Source organism: Leptodactylus fuscus, chromosome 9 (genome assembly GCF_031893055.1).
Source record: "Leptodactylus fuscus isolate aLepFus1 chromosome 9, aLepFus1.hap2, whole genome shotgun sequence".
Taxonomy (NCBI): Eukaryota; Metazoa; Chordata; class Amphibia; order Anura; family Leptodactylidae; genus Leptodactylus; species Leptodactylus fuscus.
In genome coordinates this window covers 61,832,609-61,851,200 of record NC_134273.1, presented here as the reverse complement: position 1 = coordinate 61,851,200, position 18,592 = coordinate 61,832,609, and the positions used below count along the sequence as shown (strand labels likewise).

The following is an 18,592-nucleotide window of genomic DNA, read 5'->3' as shown; positions in this document are numbered from 1 at the left end:
TGGCTGCCATTGCCGATTCAGAAATCCCAATTCAAATTCAGACCGCTATAGCTAATGGTATCATCTATATCTAGGTTGCCTGTTATTTTGGGACCTTGATCTGTGACTTGCGTTCTAGATTTTTCATGATCTCACTCCTCCTGTCTATCCATTTGCCAGAGTGTTGCTGGTCTTCTACCTGGTGATCTGTTTTCGTCTGGTTTTAGTATCTTGGATTACTGGACCTGATTGTTATCAACCTCCCCTTCAGAACAAAGACCCTCTTCTAAGGCCTGGTTCACATCTGCGTCAGTAATCCATTCAGGAGAGTCCACATGGGGACCTCCCCTGAACGGACTATCGAACACAGTGACAAGCAGTGAGCTTACAAAAACACATGGACCCCGTAGACTATAATGGGGTCCGTGTGTTTTCCGCATGGTCTCCGCACGGGACAGGTGGACAGAAAAGTAGTTCACAATCTACTTTCCTGTCTGCGTGACTTGTACGGAGACAATGCGGAAAGCACACGGACTCCATTATAGTCTATAGGGTCCATGTACTTTCACTGCACACCGCTTGCCAATGCGTTCAGTAGTCCATTTGGGGGGTCCTCATGTGGACTCCCCGAACAGATTACCGATGCAGATGTGAACGAGGCCTAAGTCATGTAATTATAAATGATAATAATCATACAAATCATGTATTTCCATTATTCCTATACTTAAGCTCTAAAATGAAGGGTGACATACACATTACTGAGGGAGATATTGCTTATTAGATTATCGTATTAGATATTGTGTTGGCTGAAAAGTAGATATACATTGAATAGGGAACACCAGAATTAAAAACCCGAGAAAAAAAAAAAAATCACTGTAAAATTACTAAGGATATAACTCTATTACTTATTTTTGAGGGCCTGTTTTTTGCAGGATAGGTTGTACTTTAGGATGTACTTTTTCCACTATAAACTGTGTGGTATAAATATCAAGTTAACTTTATTCTATGAGCTTGTACAATCATGTCAATACAAAATTTATATAGTTTTTACGTTTACCTTTTGCTAAGTAAAGGAATGTTTTCAGAAAAAAATAATTTTTGCAGCATTTTCAACTTTTTAATTTTTTTTTTCTGCCAATGTAGCCGTATGAGGGCTTTTTCTTTGCGTGTTGTATCTTTAGTTGGTGCCATTTTGTACAGCTCTGAATAGCTTTTAGTACAGTTTATGGGCAGCCCATGTGAAAAAATCTGAAATTTTTCTGTGGATTTTTTTTTATGCTGTTCATCCTGCAGTAAAACTAACATGCTAATTTTTTATAGTTGGTCATTACAATTAAAATTGCAGCAGTACAATAGTTATCACAGTTTTATTATGTTTTACCACTTTTACCAAGGCTGGGCCACACGTGGCAATGTGTTGTCATCACGGTTTTTCCCACAGCCCTTTTTTGCTGTGGACCTCTACGTGGGGCCTTAGCCTAAAAGGCCAGTTGGGAAAAATATATAATTTGCCTCCAGACCTTGGGGCCTATGGTGATACCTTTTATGTTTTTTTGGTCCCACATGAGAACTTGAACCTGGTCATATGTGTGGGTAATCTGCAGGAGTCAGAGTATTTGGCTATTAGTACCAGGCCCTGACAGAACCAGGAAGTGATCTAGTAGTGATCTAGTAGGCACAGCTGCTAAGCCCGCTACATCAAAGTGTTGTACTATTAGGGTAAGTTCACACAGAGTTTTTTTGGTCAGGGTTTTGAGGCCGTATCCGCTCCGTATCCGTTTCTGGCTCCCATTGAAATCAGTGGGAGCCAGGAACCGCTCCCGGAAAAAAGAAGCAAGATGCTCATTCTTCAGGCTGAGTCACCTCGCGATTCGACCTGAAGACAGTCCCTCCTCTGGACTAGGCCCATTCATTGGGCCTTATCCGGATGAGAGTGCGCGGCTGGATGCCGGTGCAGTGCATTGGGTTTCAGTCGCGGGTACCCGGTTTTTGGATCGGAACCTGAAGCAGCCTCCGCCTCAGATTCCGGTCCAAAAAACCCGGTGTGAACTTACCCTTAGAAAAGTGAGCATTAACTATATGATATAATAGATCAATACAAAGAAGAAAGGGGTTAATAGATCTGATACATCAACCCCACTTCTGTGTCTAAAATTGTGGTTGGAGGTGGGCAAGGTAAGAATTGGGAAGCCTATGTACAGCAACTCTAAGGAGGGACAAGGGATGCCTAAGGGGAAGTGCCAAGTCAATTAGGATGTGAAAAGTCAATGAAGTGATGGGAAGTAATTAATGCAGCTCTAAGAACATACGAACGTTCCCTTATAAACTTGATCCATAACAGGCCATGGACTTCCTCTCAGCAGACGCCTTGATGTTATATTTAGATTTTACATAAAAAAATATATGTCAAAAATAATAACCCAACATTATAAATACACAGTGAAATCACAACTTAGTTATGAAGTGTTTTTATAAACACATTTCATCTGCATTGAATTTATTAATGGAAAAAACTTATTTATTTTACAGCAAACATCAAGGAAAGTTATTCACACAAATAGAGAACAAGTGTATTAAAACCTCATGCAGATTTTCTTTAATTTTGTTTATTTGGTCTTAGAGTCATCCCATGTAGTGTGCTTTAAAATTGTGTCCTAAGCCAAGTTCACACATCCCAAATAATATGAAGCTTCATACTTCTCTGCGTAGTGCATATGGATTTCCTTTTGCATCAATGGACTTTTTTTTTTTTTTTTTTTTAATGTACATTTATTAATGTATATTTTTCCCTATCAGTATGTCTTTGGAGTATGGGAGGAAATCCAGGCAACCACGAAGAGAATATACAAACTCCTTGCAGAGGTTTGTCCTTGGCAGGATTCGAACCCAGGACTCCAGCGCTGCAATGCTAACCACTGAGCCACCATGTTGCCCCATCAATGGACAATTTTTATTATAAAAACTATATAATCATCCGACATACTTTGGCCTTAAAAGAAAGTAAAAAAAATCTTACAAAATTCCGTATCTATTCTTTATTCAGAAGTCCTAGAATGAACTTGAACGGAAACCCTTTTAATTCAGAATTTTAAATATTTATAATAAACCAATGGAGTGATTTTTATTTATTACAATTTCTAAAATTTCTAATTTTTGGAATAATATTCCCTTTTCTTTAGCTACATGGGACTGACCCTAAAAGAAAAAAAAATGTAATGGAAAGTGAATAGACATAAATCATACATAATTCACATTTTTTTGAAATACATTTGTGCAAGCATGTTATAAAGTGTTCCTTTTTACATTTATGTGAACAATTTTATTGTGCTTAAAATCAGGCAAGTCACCATTAAACTTTGCATTCGTTCATGTATAAGGTTCATTAATGCCAGGTTGCTCCATTGTGTATATACATATTTTATAATGTCATAGAGAAATCTATAAATCTTGAAATTGCAACTGATAAATTGTTATGCCTTCCATATCTAAACTATAGCACAACATTGTAGTTATCAGCCAATTATGCATATGGAAAGGAAAAAAAAAAACAATTCTTAACATTCAAAAAATGACAAATGTTTTATATATATAGGTATAGTTTTTTTTTTTGGCTAATTTTGTCTTTGTCTTCACTGCAGTAGGATTTCCGATCAAACTTTTCCCCTTCTTTAAATACTTTAGGGAATTTTCAAACGCCGGGTTGTATGGCTGTTAAACCCCGAACATTGTTCTCCCTGAAAAAAATCATAGCAAAAATGTATTAAACTACAGAGCAACCTGGCACTAACGGGGTAAGCAATTACTTTAATTGTGATCGAATTCTTTCTCTTTAAAAGGAACTAAACCCAAAAAAATTAACCAACTACTTTCATGTGATGCCCTACTTTGGAGCTACTTTGCAGAAGTCAAATAAAATGGATGGAATGATTCGCATTAGATGTAGGAGCAAATAGAAATCTACTGTAGAGATGCAAAGTTGAATATATGGCGCCTCTGCCTGTCTGTCAGCAGGCTACCGCAATATGAAGTCTATGAGCGGATGGCGAACTCTTGTACCTTAGTCTGTAACCTGCTGACAGATAGGCGGGAACGTTGCAGCATACTTGAATTTACTTAGGTAGTCCTGTAGTGTTCTAAAGAATAGAAGAAAATATGATGATCATAATAGTAACATTACATTGTCTTTAAAACATGTCTTTTATCACACCGATATATATCTAAAAATTAAAAAATTAGCAAAAAAACAGTTTTGTGTATACAACGTCTAGGCAGACCTATACACACCTTGAGTGTAGTCTCATCCTGTAGCCATGTGTAGTCTGCTGCCTCTCCTATTGACTGTAGGCTTGCAAGAAGAGGAGGCTTATTTTTTTTTATTTTAGATGCACTGACACAATAAAAAATTGTTTGCAAATTTGAACAATTTCTTAGTATATTCTACAAAATAGCTCCAAAATCGTGTCAAACATAAAATCTTCACCATACAACCCATCTATTAGAAACAGCTGGTACATATTACTATTCAACAACATTTGCTGCATGTGAATTGCCAAATTGATTTTTATTGTATTTTATCTACTATGTATAGTGTTAAGTATGGATCCAAGGAGGGCAACTTAAGTTTATGTTACTCAATTTGTTACCGGTCTAAGACATCAATTCTCTTACCTTGAAAATATGAAAATAGGGAAAGTTCTAAGAATATAGTTTGTGAGTGCTGAACATTTCAGTTTATCCTCTCTTAGGGCTAAGGCCCCACATTGCGGATACGCAGCTTTTTTTGTTGAGGTTTTTTGAGCCAAAGCCAAGAATGGCTATAAAAGGAATGGTAAATATATAGGAAGTTCTTATACTTCTCCCTTCTGATCAATCCTCTCCTGGCTTTGGCTCAAAAACCGCAACAAAATCTGCAACCAAAAAAGCTGCGTTTCCGCAGCATGGGGTCTTAGCCTGGGTCATGTTATGTATCTATGGGTTTAGTTCCAGTATAATGACTACAGGAAGACAATGTGGAATGAAATGCGGCAATATGGTTCCATAGGCAGTCAACAAAATGTTACTTTGAATTTGTGTAAAAATACATTTACTACAGTCTCTATTAGCATAGTCTTCCATGTTACCATTACTTATACCTTCTTTCATCCAATTGCTGTCTGCTTGACTTAAATTATGAGACACAATCCTCAATTACTCATACATTAACAACAATATTCTATGATTTTTTTATCTCTCAAAAAATTCTTTCCATGCACTGTTAGCTTATTTCAACACATTTTCAAAGAAAACATTGTTAATAGTAAAGAACAGGCTTCATCATCTCTCCTGACATGTCTGTTTTACTGAATTATTGTATTCCCCAAATTATAACAATCCCGTAACATTTTTTTCTTCTAACCTCTGCTATTACTACTAGAATTGTATAAATAAATTGACAAATGGGTGTTACCAGTTAGGGGTGTGTTTCTATAAAGTATGGCACTACCAGTTCCAGACTGTGAAAGGACACCCGCAAAAGTGGGGCATTCGTTAAAGGGATTCTATCATTAGAATCCCTTTTTTTTAATAGTAACACGTAGGCATAGCCTTAAGAAAGGCTATTCTTCTCCTACCTTTAGCAGTCTTCTCCGCGCCACCGTTTGTTAGATATTCCCAGTTTTCTTCGGTATGCAAATGATTTTTCTTGCAGCACTGGGGGCGTTCCCAGTGCTGCTTGAAAAATCTTCAGCGCCGCCTCATCTTCTTCTGGAACGCCACGTCCTCTTCCGACACTTCTGTGCATGCACAGTACGCTCATATTGCGGATGCGCAGTCGGCTCTGCCCAAAGCCCAATGGATTAGGATTTAGAAGACCAGAGCCGGAAAGAGGACGCGGTGGAGAGGCGTTCCAGAAGAAGATGAGGTGGCGCTGGAGATTTTTCAAGCAGCACTGGGAACGCATACCAAAGAAAACCGGGAATATCTAACAAACAGCAGCACAGAGAAGACTTCTAAAGGTAGAACAGCCTTTCCTAAGGCTATTCCTACGTGTCGGTATTAAAAAAAAGGGGATTCTAATGATAGAATCCCTTTAAGGCTGATACATTTTGCAGGCTATACAAATACGGACACATTGTGCAACCTAGTGAGATTCTTTTTTGTGATCCATATCTGATCCATGTGCCATTTGTGTGTCATCCATTTTTTGCCTTCCACAAAAAAACGGATCCTTTCTTCCTTATTTTTCAGCATTACCCGGTAATGGTTATGTAAAAAAATGGGATGAAACATGGACAGCACACAAATTCCATCTGGTCATTTTTTTACAGCCCCATAGACTTGCATGGTCGGGATGAATAGAGAAAAGAGAACAAAATGGTGCATGCCATGATTTTTTTTTCTTTGTGCATATATGTGTGAATGGCTCAATTCTCTAGAGCAGATCCATGTGCAATTTGTTTTTTTACAGATGGCACAAGGAAAGAAAAACGGTTAGCGTGAATGAAATTCGTAGATATTTTTACAGTCGTACCATGGGAATAGCAAACAATAACATTTATAAGGAAAGAAGATCTTAATCAATGAGTTACAATAACAGACATTTCTAGAGAAGCAGTGACTGTATAGAGATTATTCTAGAACTCCTATATTATATAATTACCTTTTAGCTGATATGTTCTGAAAGCGAAGAGCAAATTCCGAACCAAGCTATAAATAAAAGTCCACTAAATGCAAATTGTTTATTCACACAAATTTAATCAGATTTCACAAAGGTTTGGTCCATAAATATTCAAAGGGAATTGTTCTATACAATGCATTTCTCAAGAAACAAAAAATAAAACATGGACATTTGTTCTCTACTACATACTGTACTGAAACACGAAGATGTATATATAAGATCATTATTTGTAGCCAACTGACCAGCTGAACTGAAAGTCAACTCTCTCCTGTAACAGATCATTGAAAAGTTTGACTTTATATTTTTTTTTTTATTCAGAAATAAGAATTAACCGTACAAAACTATTGAATTGTCAAAAAGGAAAACATTTTAACAAACAACACAAAGTCATCCTGATTTTCACAAAGTACTATAAAGTACAGTAAGGCACTTGTAGAACTGAGATACAACCCCATAGAAAGGAGTTTAATTCATCTTATAAAGGCAGGATATACAGACTGGGGTGAATATGTAGTCTGAAAATCAACAGATATTATGTACAGAACGTTACCGATACTTTGTAAAATGGAGGCGGCCATCTTTAATTTGTAATCTTTTTTATCGCACAAACTAGGCCCCTGCAATAAGGTCACCAATTCTTAATTGTTTTGTGACTAAGTAAAATGTGAGATGTCATTGACCATCCCCTAAATGCTTCCTGTATATAGTATTGAATGTATTCCTCCGATTTTTTTTCTAACAATTTTATATACATTGTAGCGAGTAAAAAATAACAATACGATATCCAATCAAAGATCTAAAATGGATTAACGTTGTAAGAACCCTGAGACGTTTGATAATCCAGCCGTTGAAACTAAATACATGGAATGATCATTTATGGGCAAACTTGACCAAAAAAAAAATTTTTTTTAATTTAAAATTTGGGTCAAAAAAGCCCTTAAGAGATTTCATAGTATAGCTTTACATTGTTTCACTATATTGAACAGTGAAAGTTTATGGTTCTGAATTTAATAAGATTTGAAGGAAAAGCCGTCGTGTTGAACATGCTTTCCAATCTGACGGCAGAATATTATAGAGCAGGAGGAGCTGAGCGGATTGATATAGAGTTTTGTAGAAATCAATTAAAGGGATTCTATCATTAGAATCCCTTTTTAAACTAAACCTACGTCGGAATTGCCTTAAGAAAGGCTATTCTTCCCCTACCTTCAGATGTCTTCTCCGTGCCACCGTTCCTTAGATATCCTGGTTTTTGTCCATATGCTAATTAGTTTTCTCACAACACTTAGGACAGTCCGTACAGGAGAGGCCACAAGAAAATGGCCGACGGACATGCGCAGTGGGTGCAGTCGGCCATTTTCCTGTGGCTGAACAGGAAAGAAGAGGCGGAGGTGGCAAAGAGAAGAAGGCGGCACTGGATAGTTTTCTCGCAACACTGGGGATGCCCCCAGTGCTGTTTGAACAATGGGGACCGCCCCAATGCTGCAAGAAAGCTAATTAGCATATGGATGAAAACCAGAATATCTAAGGAATGGTGGCGTGGAGAAGGCATCTAAAGGTAGGGGAAGAATAGCCTTTCTTAAGGCTATTCCAGTGTGGGTTTGGCTACAAACGGGATTCTAATGATAAAATCCCTTTAATGTGGGAATTGCAGAGTGGCGCGGATGCCACGGCCTGGCTGATTTATTAACATTCACATCAATTTCCTGGTGTGAACTAGAATGGAAGTCTACACCAGTTCCTATCTGTTCATAAATCTCTCATACCCTGTGCCAGTTGGGTCGCTTGTTAACACTGGCACACAATACTAATAAATTACATTGGCGTACAATACTAATAAGTTTGCCCCTATATATCAATCAGCTCAGCTCTTCCTGCTTTATTAAATGCAGACCACAGATTGATTGATTTAGTGATTGATTTTCTGATTGATTAATTAACATAATCAAAATCACATACGTTACATATATATTATTTTCTCTACTATGTGTATCACTGGAATAGCAATGTTAGTAAACTATGAATTTCTGAATTCCCATTCTCAAATTAAAGGTTTTCTACTACACTTTCGAGGCAATTTTAATGCACACTGACCTTGCTGCCACTACTGTTATGTAATTTTAAAAAAATATGTAATTTTTTTTAATATGGGGTATAGCAAAAACATGACATTTACTATAGGAACTACTGTAGAAACAATTCAATTCCATTTCAACCTATTTTTGTTTCAATTCTATTCTTGACAATTCCGGGGTATGATGAGACTTTGCAGCAGTACTATTCCTCAGTGTCTAGAACACCGCATAGAATATAGTATGTGCAACAATCATATTACAAATGTGAAATGGCCACTCCATAGCACTACTTATTCTCACTACTGTGGTCATCCTCTTGTCCAGCATTGAATTCCAGCAATAACTTAGAATAATGTGTGAGTCACTATGGGAAAAAAAAACTCAGCATGATTTAATAGTGCAGCATGTTAATTCGTATGATCTTTTGTGAACCCCTTGACGTAAAACACTAATTGAATGTGCAAAAGCTTTATTCAATCAAGCAACACATGGAATCAGAGCGTGGTACACAATCATTTAATTAATAAAAAAATAACATTCACCAATGTCAAAGGCATTTGCCTAAAATACAGAATGTCAGATAATGGCAATGAATTTGTTAGACCTATTGAGCTCTTCTCCTTGTAATGACTGTATATCTTGCATGTTTAAGACTCTACATTATTATTATTGTATCCTGGGTGAAATCAAATTTTCATATATTCCTTCTTCCAAGGGAAGTCAAGGACTGTCGTATATTAGATTCACATATTTCCATGTCTTGCATTGATAAGAGCTAACAGGCAGCTGTATGGAATTTGGAGAAAATTATTCTGATTCTAGGTTCACCTTTTAGTAAAAAAACTTGAATAGTTTTGGAAATAAATTAATAAATTGTATTACTGATCTAGAACTGATCCTGAATTTCAACCTGTTTTATAGTTTCCGGATACATTCATAGTTTTGCTAGCTGTTGTTGGAATTGTCTATTTTAGGCCCAGTTCACACTGCGTTTGGTATTCCGTTCGGGGAGTCTGCATGGGGACCCCCTAACGGAATACCGAACGCATTGGCAAGTGGTGAGCAGTGAAAGCACACGGACCCCATAGACTATAATGGGGTCCGTGTGCTTTCCGTGCGGAGTCCACATGGAACATGCGGACAGAAAAGTTCTTCATGATCTACTTTCCTGTCTGCATGACTCATACGGACACCGCACGGAAAGTACACGGACCCCATTATAGTCTATGGGGTCTGTGTGCTTTCACTGATCACCACTTGCCAATGCGTTTGGTATTCTGTTAAGGGGTGAACCGGGCCTAACCACAGATAGGTCTATTCATAAAAAAATTGTTAACCCAGCTCATAATTGTATATAAAAATGCAATAGCATTCTCATCTCACAGATCCCCCATCATTCCTGTCCTGACACTTCCCAATCCCCTGCTGGTCTCCACTTCCTGCCACATGGATGACATCACAACCCATGAACATGAGATCACTGCAGCCAATTGGAACAGAAGTGAGAGTGATTTTTTCTCTTATTTTTGTACACTATTCTGAGCCAAGTAACTGATTTTTCATGGCTAAATATTGTACTTTATCAGATAACTGCATGGTGCAGAATACATATTAACAAACCAGGTTCTCAGCAATGAATACTGGGAAATTTCAGTTTTGAACAATTTTGAAGTTCACATCTTTACAGATTTATTCGGTGATACACTTACGGTTCAGGATGCAGATAATTTACAATATCTCCACCCACCCATCCACTAAAGGGTCTTTTTTGACCAAAAATAATCCCCCCTTATCCACAGGCTGTGTATTTGCTAAGATGAGGCTCAGCTGTAATACCAGACAACACATGGATAAATAGGGCTTGTTTTTATAAGAATTAGAGCTTTTTTGGAAATATGCTAGAAGTAACCTATGGAAATACATTCTGTTTTAAAGGGGCCTTTTGTTTCGTTCGGAATAAATGAATGTATACCTTAGTGACCTCACTATCATTACCCACACATGTTTCAACTACAAATGCCCAGCGTGCATTTTAGTAAATTCGCTATGACGTCGCAGGTCTCTCCAGACTATAATTGTAATAATTTACAGGATACAATAAAAATAATTAACAACCCTTTGCACGTGAGATATTTTATATAAAAGTAACAAAAATAGTATATATTAGAAATAGTTGATGTTTGTCTGGTACAATCTGGTACAATTATAACAAATCGAAAAGGAAAAACATGAAAAAGCTCACTTTTCACCAAAAAAAAAATTTCACAAATCATATTTTGCTTATTTCCATCTTACCTGAAAAATAGATACTAAAACATGATTTCAAAGCAATATTTTAGGATATGTACAATCATGATTGTTTCTTACATTTAAATAGGTCTTTTTTAATAAAATATTAAGGTTGTTTTCAAATACTACGAAATTATTTTATCCAAAGTTTCATAAATTAGAAAAGAAATAACAAATATCAACATAAACATAGAACAGGAATGGGCAAAAAAGGAGCGACATTAGACAAGCAGCAGAAGAAGACGCTACACTGTGACAGAGAAGAAGATTTGCTTAAGGCTGAGACCTCACGTTGCGGATTTTGTTGCGTTTTTTTGAGCCAAAGCCCAGAATGGCTACAAAAGGAATGGAAATATATAAGAACATTTTATACTTCTCCCTTCTGCTCAATCCAGTCCTGGCTTTGGATCAAAAAACTACAACAAAATCTGCGACAAAAAAGTTCCATTTCCGCAACGTGGGGCTTCAGCCTAAGGTTGATATATTTATTACTAACCAACCCCAGAGTAAACGTCGGCCTTTGGATGTGAATTTGGTTGTTGTTTGGATCTAAACTTATGTGCTAGGGAATTTATTTCACCCACAGGCCGTCAAGCAATAATTGTATCTAATGTGAAAAAATATATATGGACAGAAAAAAAGTTTTCTAGGATTTCACAACTCTTAATGTTAAGTGAGAATATTCTATAGGTAATGTTGTCTGTTTCATTTGTGTGTCAATTTTATTAATATTTTCATGACCTTTTGTCATGACCATAGAGCCCTTTCTTGCGTGTATTTTTTTTTTCAAGAATTTCCAATATTTTGGTAATAACTTGTATTAATTACTATTTATTGTACCTTTTTTTTTTGCATTCTGTGACTAGTTTACAGGTAAAAAGTAATGGCTATATATATAAAAAGACTGTTTACTAGAGATGAGCGAGTATATTTGATCGAATATCTCCGCCGCATAGATCCCGGTGCAAAAACACTTCCGGGGCCTCAAATTTTTACTGCCCCTCCCACCTTCCCTGGCGGCGGAGGTATTCGATCGAATATACTCGCTCATCTCTACTGCTTGCTAGTTATGTCTCAGATACGCCTTCACATATCACCATATCAACCTTCTAACTTCCCGTAATGGTGGCCTTTAATAGGATAGTCTGATAAGAAAGATTTCCATAAAAAGTGGCATAATATTTTAATTCGTTCAATATGGTTTGATTTTTTTTTTTCTATTATTAAAAACTGCCAGGTCCACACAGAAGATGCTGATAATATCCATGGACTAGGGGTGCAGAATGTGTTTCCAAATAACTGAAGGGTAAGGTATACTTTGCAAAAGAAAAACTGTAGGGTGCCCTGGACACTGTGTAGTGTAATAAGCATGCAGGAGTTGTCAATCTTGTAGTATAGCTGTGTTTCCTGAGATGTTGGCCTGATGATGCGTACTTAAGAAGCACAGGTTTACTACAAGATAGGTAATTTCCTGCACATTTATTGCAGTGGATGGCACCCATAGTACCTCTCTATCCAAACTGTCCATACACTTCTGTTGTTCCCAAACAAGGGTGGCATTTCTTGGGTCCCAAGCAAAGATATGTCTAGGGGTCACCTAGTAGTGCCCAATCAGGGCCCTTCACATAGTATACTCTCCCATTTGGGAACTTCCCACAATGTCCTGCTGTGTTAGTACCCCAATAGACAGTATAATGACCCCTTAGTATCCCTACAAAATATAATGCTTTCACAAATAGTACATTGCCCATTTAGTGGGGTCCTTCTGATCATTGGGGCCCCATGAAATTGCTTGGGTTGTGTGTTGGGTAACACCGCCCCAGTCCCCAGATGGATTGTCATCCCACCTGGAGAGGATGTGAAGCTAGTAAGGTCTTGCATGCTGTTGACCAGAGTCACAACAGGAGAGTCACTTCTTTGGGAGCAGTTGACATGATCTCATGTTTGAAATCTAAATACACTACTCAGAGAACCACATTTCTTTTTGTTTCCATTGTTGATTTTCTAAATAATTTGGAAGTAAAAAAAAAACAAAACTACATATGCCCCTCTCTAAGCCATCTTAGAAGAACAAGCACCTGTAGCTTGGACTTGAGTGGGTAAAACCCTAGTCTCTAGGTCAAGGGATAGTGCTTACTTCTTTGGGTAGGGTGTATGAGTAATCTATGCTAGTATGTCAATGTGCACCTATTCAGATGGAAATACTGCAAGTTGTATTTAGATGTATCCTGATGTCCTATAATACCGTCCATAATAAGTATCTGATGTATTTGTCTACCGTGGGCGACACGTCACTGTCATAGCACAAACATCTATAGTTGAAGTCATTGTACATGCTCACTATACTATTATACGTGTGATTTATTAGTTTGGGTCTGGCCTTCACATCCCATACTATTTGTAATGCATTAAAATATTTAGCATACTTAGGATTTCATGTTAGGACCATGACATATAAGCAAGTTATAGAGAGTAGCTCCGACAAACTAAGCTTCTTGCATAGTAAGGGGCAATTCACACGGAGGAAAATGGGGAGAAATTTGGTGTGGAACTTCAGCGCTGAAAAAAAGCCTCCCATTGACTTCAATGGGTTCCTTTTTTTGCTAGCAGAATGGCCCCTTAGGCACACAACGTGCAAAAATGGTGTTACAGTTTAGAGCCAAAGCCAGAAGCGAATCCAGCAGGACGGAGAAATATAAGTTCTTTCTTTATATCTCACATTCCTTTTGAAACCACTTCTAGCTTCGTCTAAAACAAAAGCAAAAAAAAAACAGCATGAAAATATGCCACAAAAATATAATAATCTGTAACACAGCCGTAATATTGGACCTCGGCGTGCCTCTGATTTCATATGGAAACATCTTCTACTGTATATATCCATCAAAGAAAGAAAATTGTACAGTATTTTATCCTATGTGTTATTTTCTAGAAGTAGAATTTGCTGCAGTGGTATACAGAGTGGTTATGGCTCCATAATAAGAAACTAAAGCTGGGCTGATCGCACCAGTTATCCACAGCGAATGTACTTGGGGCTAATCCACTGCAATCTACAGTACCGGTACTATGGATGAAGTCAAAGAAATCCCATCCATATCCTGCAACTAGAACCTGCACAGCCAAGTGACCTGCACGTCAAGTCACCCACAAAGAAACTTGCAGTTCATACCAAGTGGCCATGGTCTTAGGTTGGCTTCACACTAAGCTTACAGACATGACCGTGGTGCAAAACGGGTGTGAAAAATGCATTTTTTCATGGTTGCTTTGCACCCAAAGGGCAGCCTTGTATGGAAGGACAAAAACAGAGCAAAGTCCGTGTGAGTATAGGGTCACTGGGTCTCAACCGTGAGACTCAGTCCGGGAGCGACCCAGGTTTACCAGCCTGTATACTATACTATCCCCTGAATGGTTTCCCTGTATCCCCTATTTACAGGAAAGGGAAAGAGTCTAACCCCAGAGATTACAAGACTCTCACACACAGCAGCATGTGAAGAGATTTAGGTCTAGTCATGAATAAAGAAGAAAATGCGATGTTATTAGAACCCAGATCAAGACAAATAAAGCAAAGTATCTGTAGAAACTGGGAACACTTTATGTAGATTTTAACCGTGGAGTTCAAAAGTGGAGTTTCCTTTAAGCTGCTCAAAGTGGCTTTTAAGCTATGGCATTTCACATCAGCTAAGCCGAAAAAATGTCTTCAAAGAGCCGATGTGACAGAAGAAGACATGCCGCATTTTATCACGAGCCGGTAGAACTTTATTGTACATTTTGCTGAGTTGTACATGAAATTTCATATAGGCCATGGTCCTGACATTTCTTATCATCTGAGACTTAATCATTGGGATTTTAATTTTTTACTAATTATTTTGTGCATAAACAAAATGAAGTGTTAATATTCACACGTTTGTCAATTACAGATGTTACCAATTACTTTTGTTCAGAACGCTGCAGCTCACGTATGGCAGAGATCACTGTATGAGATGGTTTAAGGCCACGTTCACACTAGTGTTTGATGCTACACTTTTGTAGGGATCACAATGTACATTTTTCCCTATCAGTATGTCTTTGGAATATGGGATGGAAATCCATGCAAACATGGGGAGAACATACAAACTCTTTGCAGATGGTTTTTTGCCCTTGGTGGGATTTGAACACCAGGACTCCAGTGTTGCAAGGCTGCAGTGCTAACCACTGAGCCACCGTGTGGCCCCTCTTATTTGTCAAATTCTGTATGACTAGGACAGATAAAGAAAAACAATGCATGCTCTATCCGATACTGTATTTTACCCTAAATATCTCCATATCATCATATCATGCCTGCCTTCGTACAGTTGTATACATGGGGCTTGAGGATACCCTGACAGATTCTTCTTATTTTTATGAGATGCAAAATACAGGAGAGGAAAAAAAAACTAAGCATGTCTCTGTCTACATCAGGATTTTTATAGTATTTTTTGTTCTGTTATGAGTTTTGACATTTTTCACATTTTTAAATTTTTTAAATTTGAATTTTTTAAATTTTTGAATTTAACATTTTTGAAGGAACGCTACTGCATTTTCTAAAAATATCTTTTAGACCAAATTAGAAGTGGATGGAGAGGGAGGAAGAAGTATAAACCCTTTCTTCACATTTACAATCCTTTCAAATCCACTTCTGGCTTTGACTTAGTGAGCAGCATCAGAGCCTGCCACGAAAACTGTGGTATTTTGCCAAAAAATGCTATCTGCGAAACTACCCTAAATGTGAAATGAATGGTGTTAACAAATCAGATTCTAGCAACAGAAAGACAAAAGACAGAGTATGGACAAAGCCCAAGCTATATCCTTGGCTCATAAATACAGAGCTAGATTCCATAAAAGCAGAGGAGTAACTGGAATCTCCTGGGTCCCAATGCAAGATCTGTATCGGGGCCCCTACCTACCTTGTGGGATCTTTGAGGCCAGAGCCTGGTAGCGACTGCTATCTCTGCACCCCCTATAGCTACACCCCAGAATAAAACTGACATTGTTCTATACACCCAGAAGTTTACACAAAAAGTACAAATATAAAAAAACACAGCACCAATATTATACAGCACCATTAATCTAGTGTGGACCTGGCCTAAAGGTGACTCCAACCACAGAATTTTCCATGGTTCATTTAGGTAACCAAAACATTATCTCTTATCTTATAACAAATTATCATATTGTAACATATTGGACAATGTACGGGAATTTGCTCGTGGTCCTAAGACTAAGCTCACCTCTGCGCCAGATTCCGTAACAAAATTGGTGGAGGAAAAAGTCCTGCACAATTTAAGTTGCGGACCCCCGACGGACCCCATTATGGTGAATTGGGTCCATGGGTTGGACGCCATGTGTCACCGCTACTTTAGTGGTTCATATCTCGTTGTTTTGGTCCTGAACAACAGAGAGGTGACACGCGTGTGAACCTAGTATAAGTCATTGTAAGCATTCACAAGGTAGACCATTGTTAATAACCGGGGACATCGTCACTCTCATAACAAATATGTCGCTCGGTGGACTTACGGTATTATTATTTGCAATCATTTTTTCAAGGTTATGGAAATAAGTATAATATAATTTCCTGAGAGGCACTTATAAGAATGGACACATGTGAATCATACCTCAAATTTTCAACTGAAAAATGAAGTGAAAATCAGTGTATTTCCTAAAAGAGGATCCGCCAGCTCTCCTAACATGTCTGTTTTAGTGAATAATATAGCAGTTCTGGAGTACCTTTTTGTTTCTTTACATTTAGTAGCATTGTATTGATTGACAACTGTGTGTAACCAGTCCTTATAAAGGCTTGAATCTGTCCAATATTTGCTAGACTCTATAAGGACACACCCATTTGCCAAAGACAATGGAACACCCAGTTGACAATGTATCCCTAAGGAGGAATAGCACAACCAGAAGTCTAAGAAATGATGGTCTAGAATATTTTATGAGAAATACAAGTATCTACTAATACAGACAGTCAAACGTATTGACCGGTCCTCTTTAAGGAGACCTACCAGAAGTTATATATAGTAAAGGCGCTTCACGTGAAAACTCTTTTTTTTTTTTTCTTTCGATATCCTTTATGCCAGGTTGTCAGTGCACAAAGTTATAGCCTGTCAAGTCCTCTGCTCATAAATCTCCATAACAATATTTCCTGGCAGTACAACTGTAATCGTGGAAATCTGGAGGCTTACAAATGTTATTAAGATAATGTTCATATGGTCGTAGTTCTATAGGGTTCAATTCTAACGGAGCGTGTCGCATCAAAAGCAATTGCTATATAAAATATTCTGATATAGGGCATAATACATATTTTAGAGACACTACTGTTATGTGGATCCAAAATCGGCACCTATATCAATGTGTACATTAACCCTTAAGTACTATCATGGTGTCTATCATACACCACTACCATAGACATATCATTATGATAGAAACCATGATAGTACTTAAGGGTTAACTATTAATATCCAAATTGACGTAGATGGGATTTGGAGTTACTCAATGTCCACGATTACACCGACTGCCAGATAGCTGGAGGTAGAGGTGCAGCGAGGACCGGGCCTGCGACTTCAAGCACCGATAACTTGACAAAGACGTTTCACATACTTCATGTACACCAAAGGGCCTTTCATACAACACTTCTACTACTTCTCCTATTCATGAGTCTGTTCCTCGTCTGTTGACTGTCAAAAGGCAGTGCAATATAAAGAGATGGCAACTCTGCGTTTAGGTAGTCGATCCAGACTCAGAAGAAGAAGAAACAGAGGACAGCCATGTAATTCCATTGGAGGCAATATATTATAATGACATCAAAGTTTTTACTGAAAACCAGAAGATTTTAAGAAATACTGGATTTTTTTCTGAATTGGCCAGCGTATACGGTAGTAAAATTCATGAAATGAAACAAACGTAATGATATCACTAAATGGGCAGTTGTCTTGATAAAAGATAAGGGGATGTATCATTGAAAATCACAGTGAGAAGAGTAAGACATAGGTGCAGAGGGTACCAAGTGGGCCTCAGTCCCTGCAAAGTAATACTACAGCACTGCACCAGGCTCCAGCACAGATCTATACTTGATATAACTCAGGAATAAATCATTGACCACATAGCTGACAATGAAATATGACCGTTCGCCTGTGTCCGGCACATCTCTGTACTCTGCCCTATACAACATCCATCCATGGGGGCCCATGAAGATTACATATTGCTCAGGCAAAAAAAAAAAAAAGACAGCACATGAGATATGCCTAGATGTCGTGATCAATTCACTGAGTGACGGCAGAGTTGAATCTTCTTCTAAAATGTTCGGTTGATATATCCCAATTACAGGGTTAAATGCACAGTATTGCAACAAAAAAAAAAGACAGCAGAAGACAAGAAGAGTCTTAGTACACGTTAAAAAAGATTGGTGAGTGTAGTTTGAGTAGGGCTTCCGGACTCATGATTGTCCATGTTTGGGGTTACAGAGCCCCCGACATTGAGGGAGGGGCTGGTGAGGTCTGATAATGTGGATGCGCCACCTGTTGGTGTAAGTGCAGCACTGTCCGCTGATGCTGGAGCGCTGAGAGAGGGACCTTCAACCTTATCGCCT

The 18,592-nt window shown here is 37.9% G+C and overlaps 1 protein-coding gene across 4 annotated transcripts in view; it reads right to left on the bottom strand.

The window, feature by feature from the left end:
• Positions 1-3,149: 3,149 nt before the first annotated feature.
• The window catches only part of LHX9 (LIM homeobox 9), a 38,277-nt gene continuing 22,834 nt past the window's right edge, over positions 3,150-18,592 (bottom strand). For 2 of the 4 annotated variants that reach the window (XM_075287417.1, XM_075287418.1), the window contains exon 5: positions 3,150-3,713. In XM_075287417.1, the coding sequence (XP_075143518.1) occupies positions 3,657-3,713 (57 nt within the window). In that variant the 3' untranslated portion in view covers positions 3,150-3,656. Of the gene's footprint in view, positions 3,714-17,886 lie in introns of those variants that run through there. The other 2 variants (XM_075287415.1, XM_075287416.1) reach the window with 1 other exon arrangement.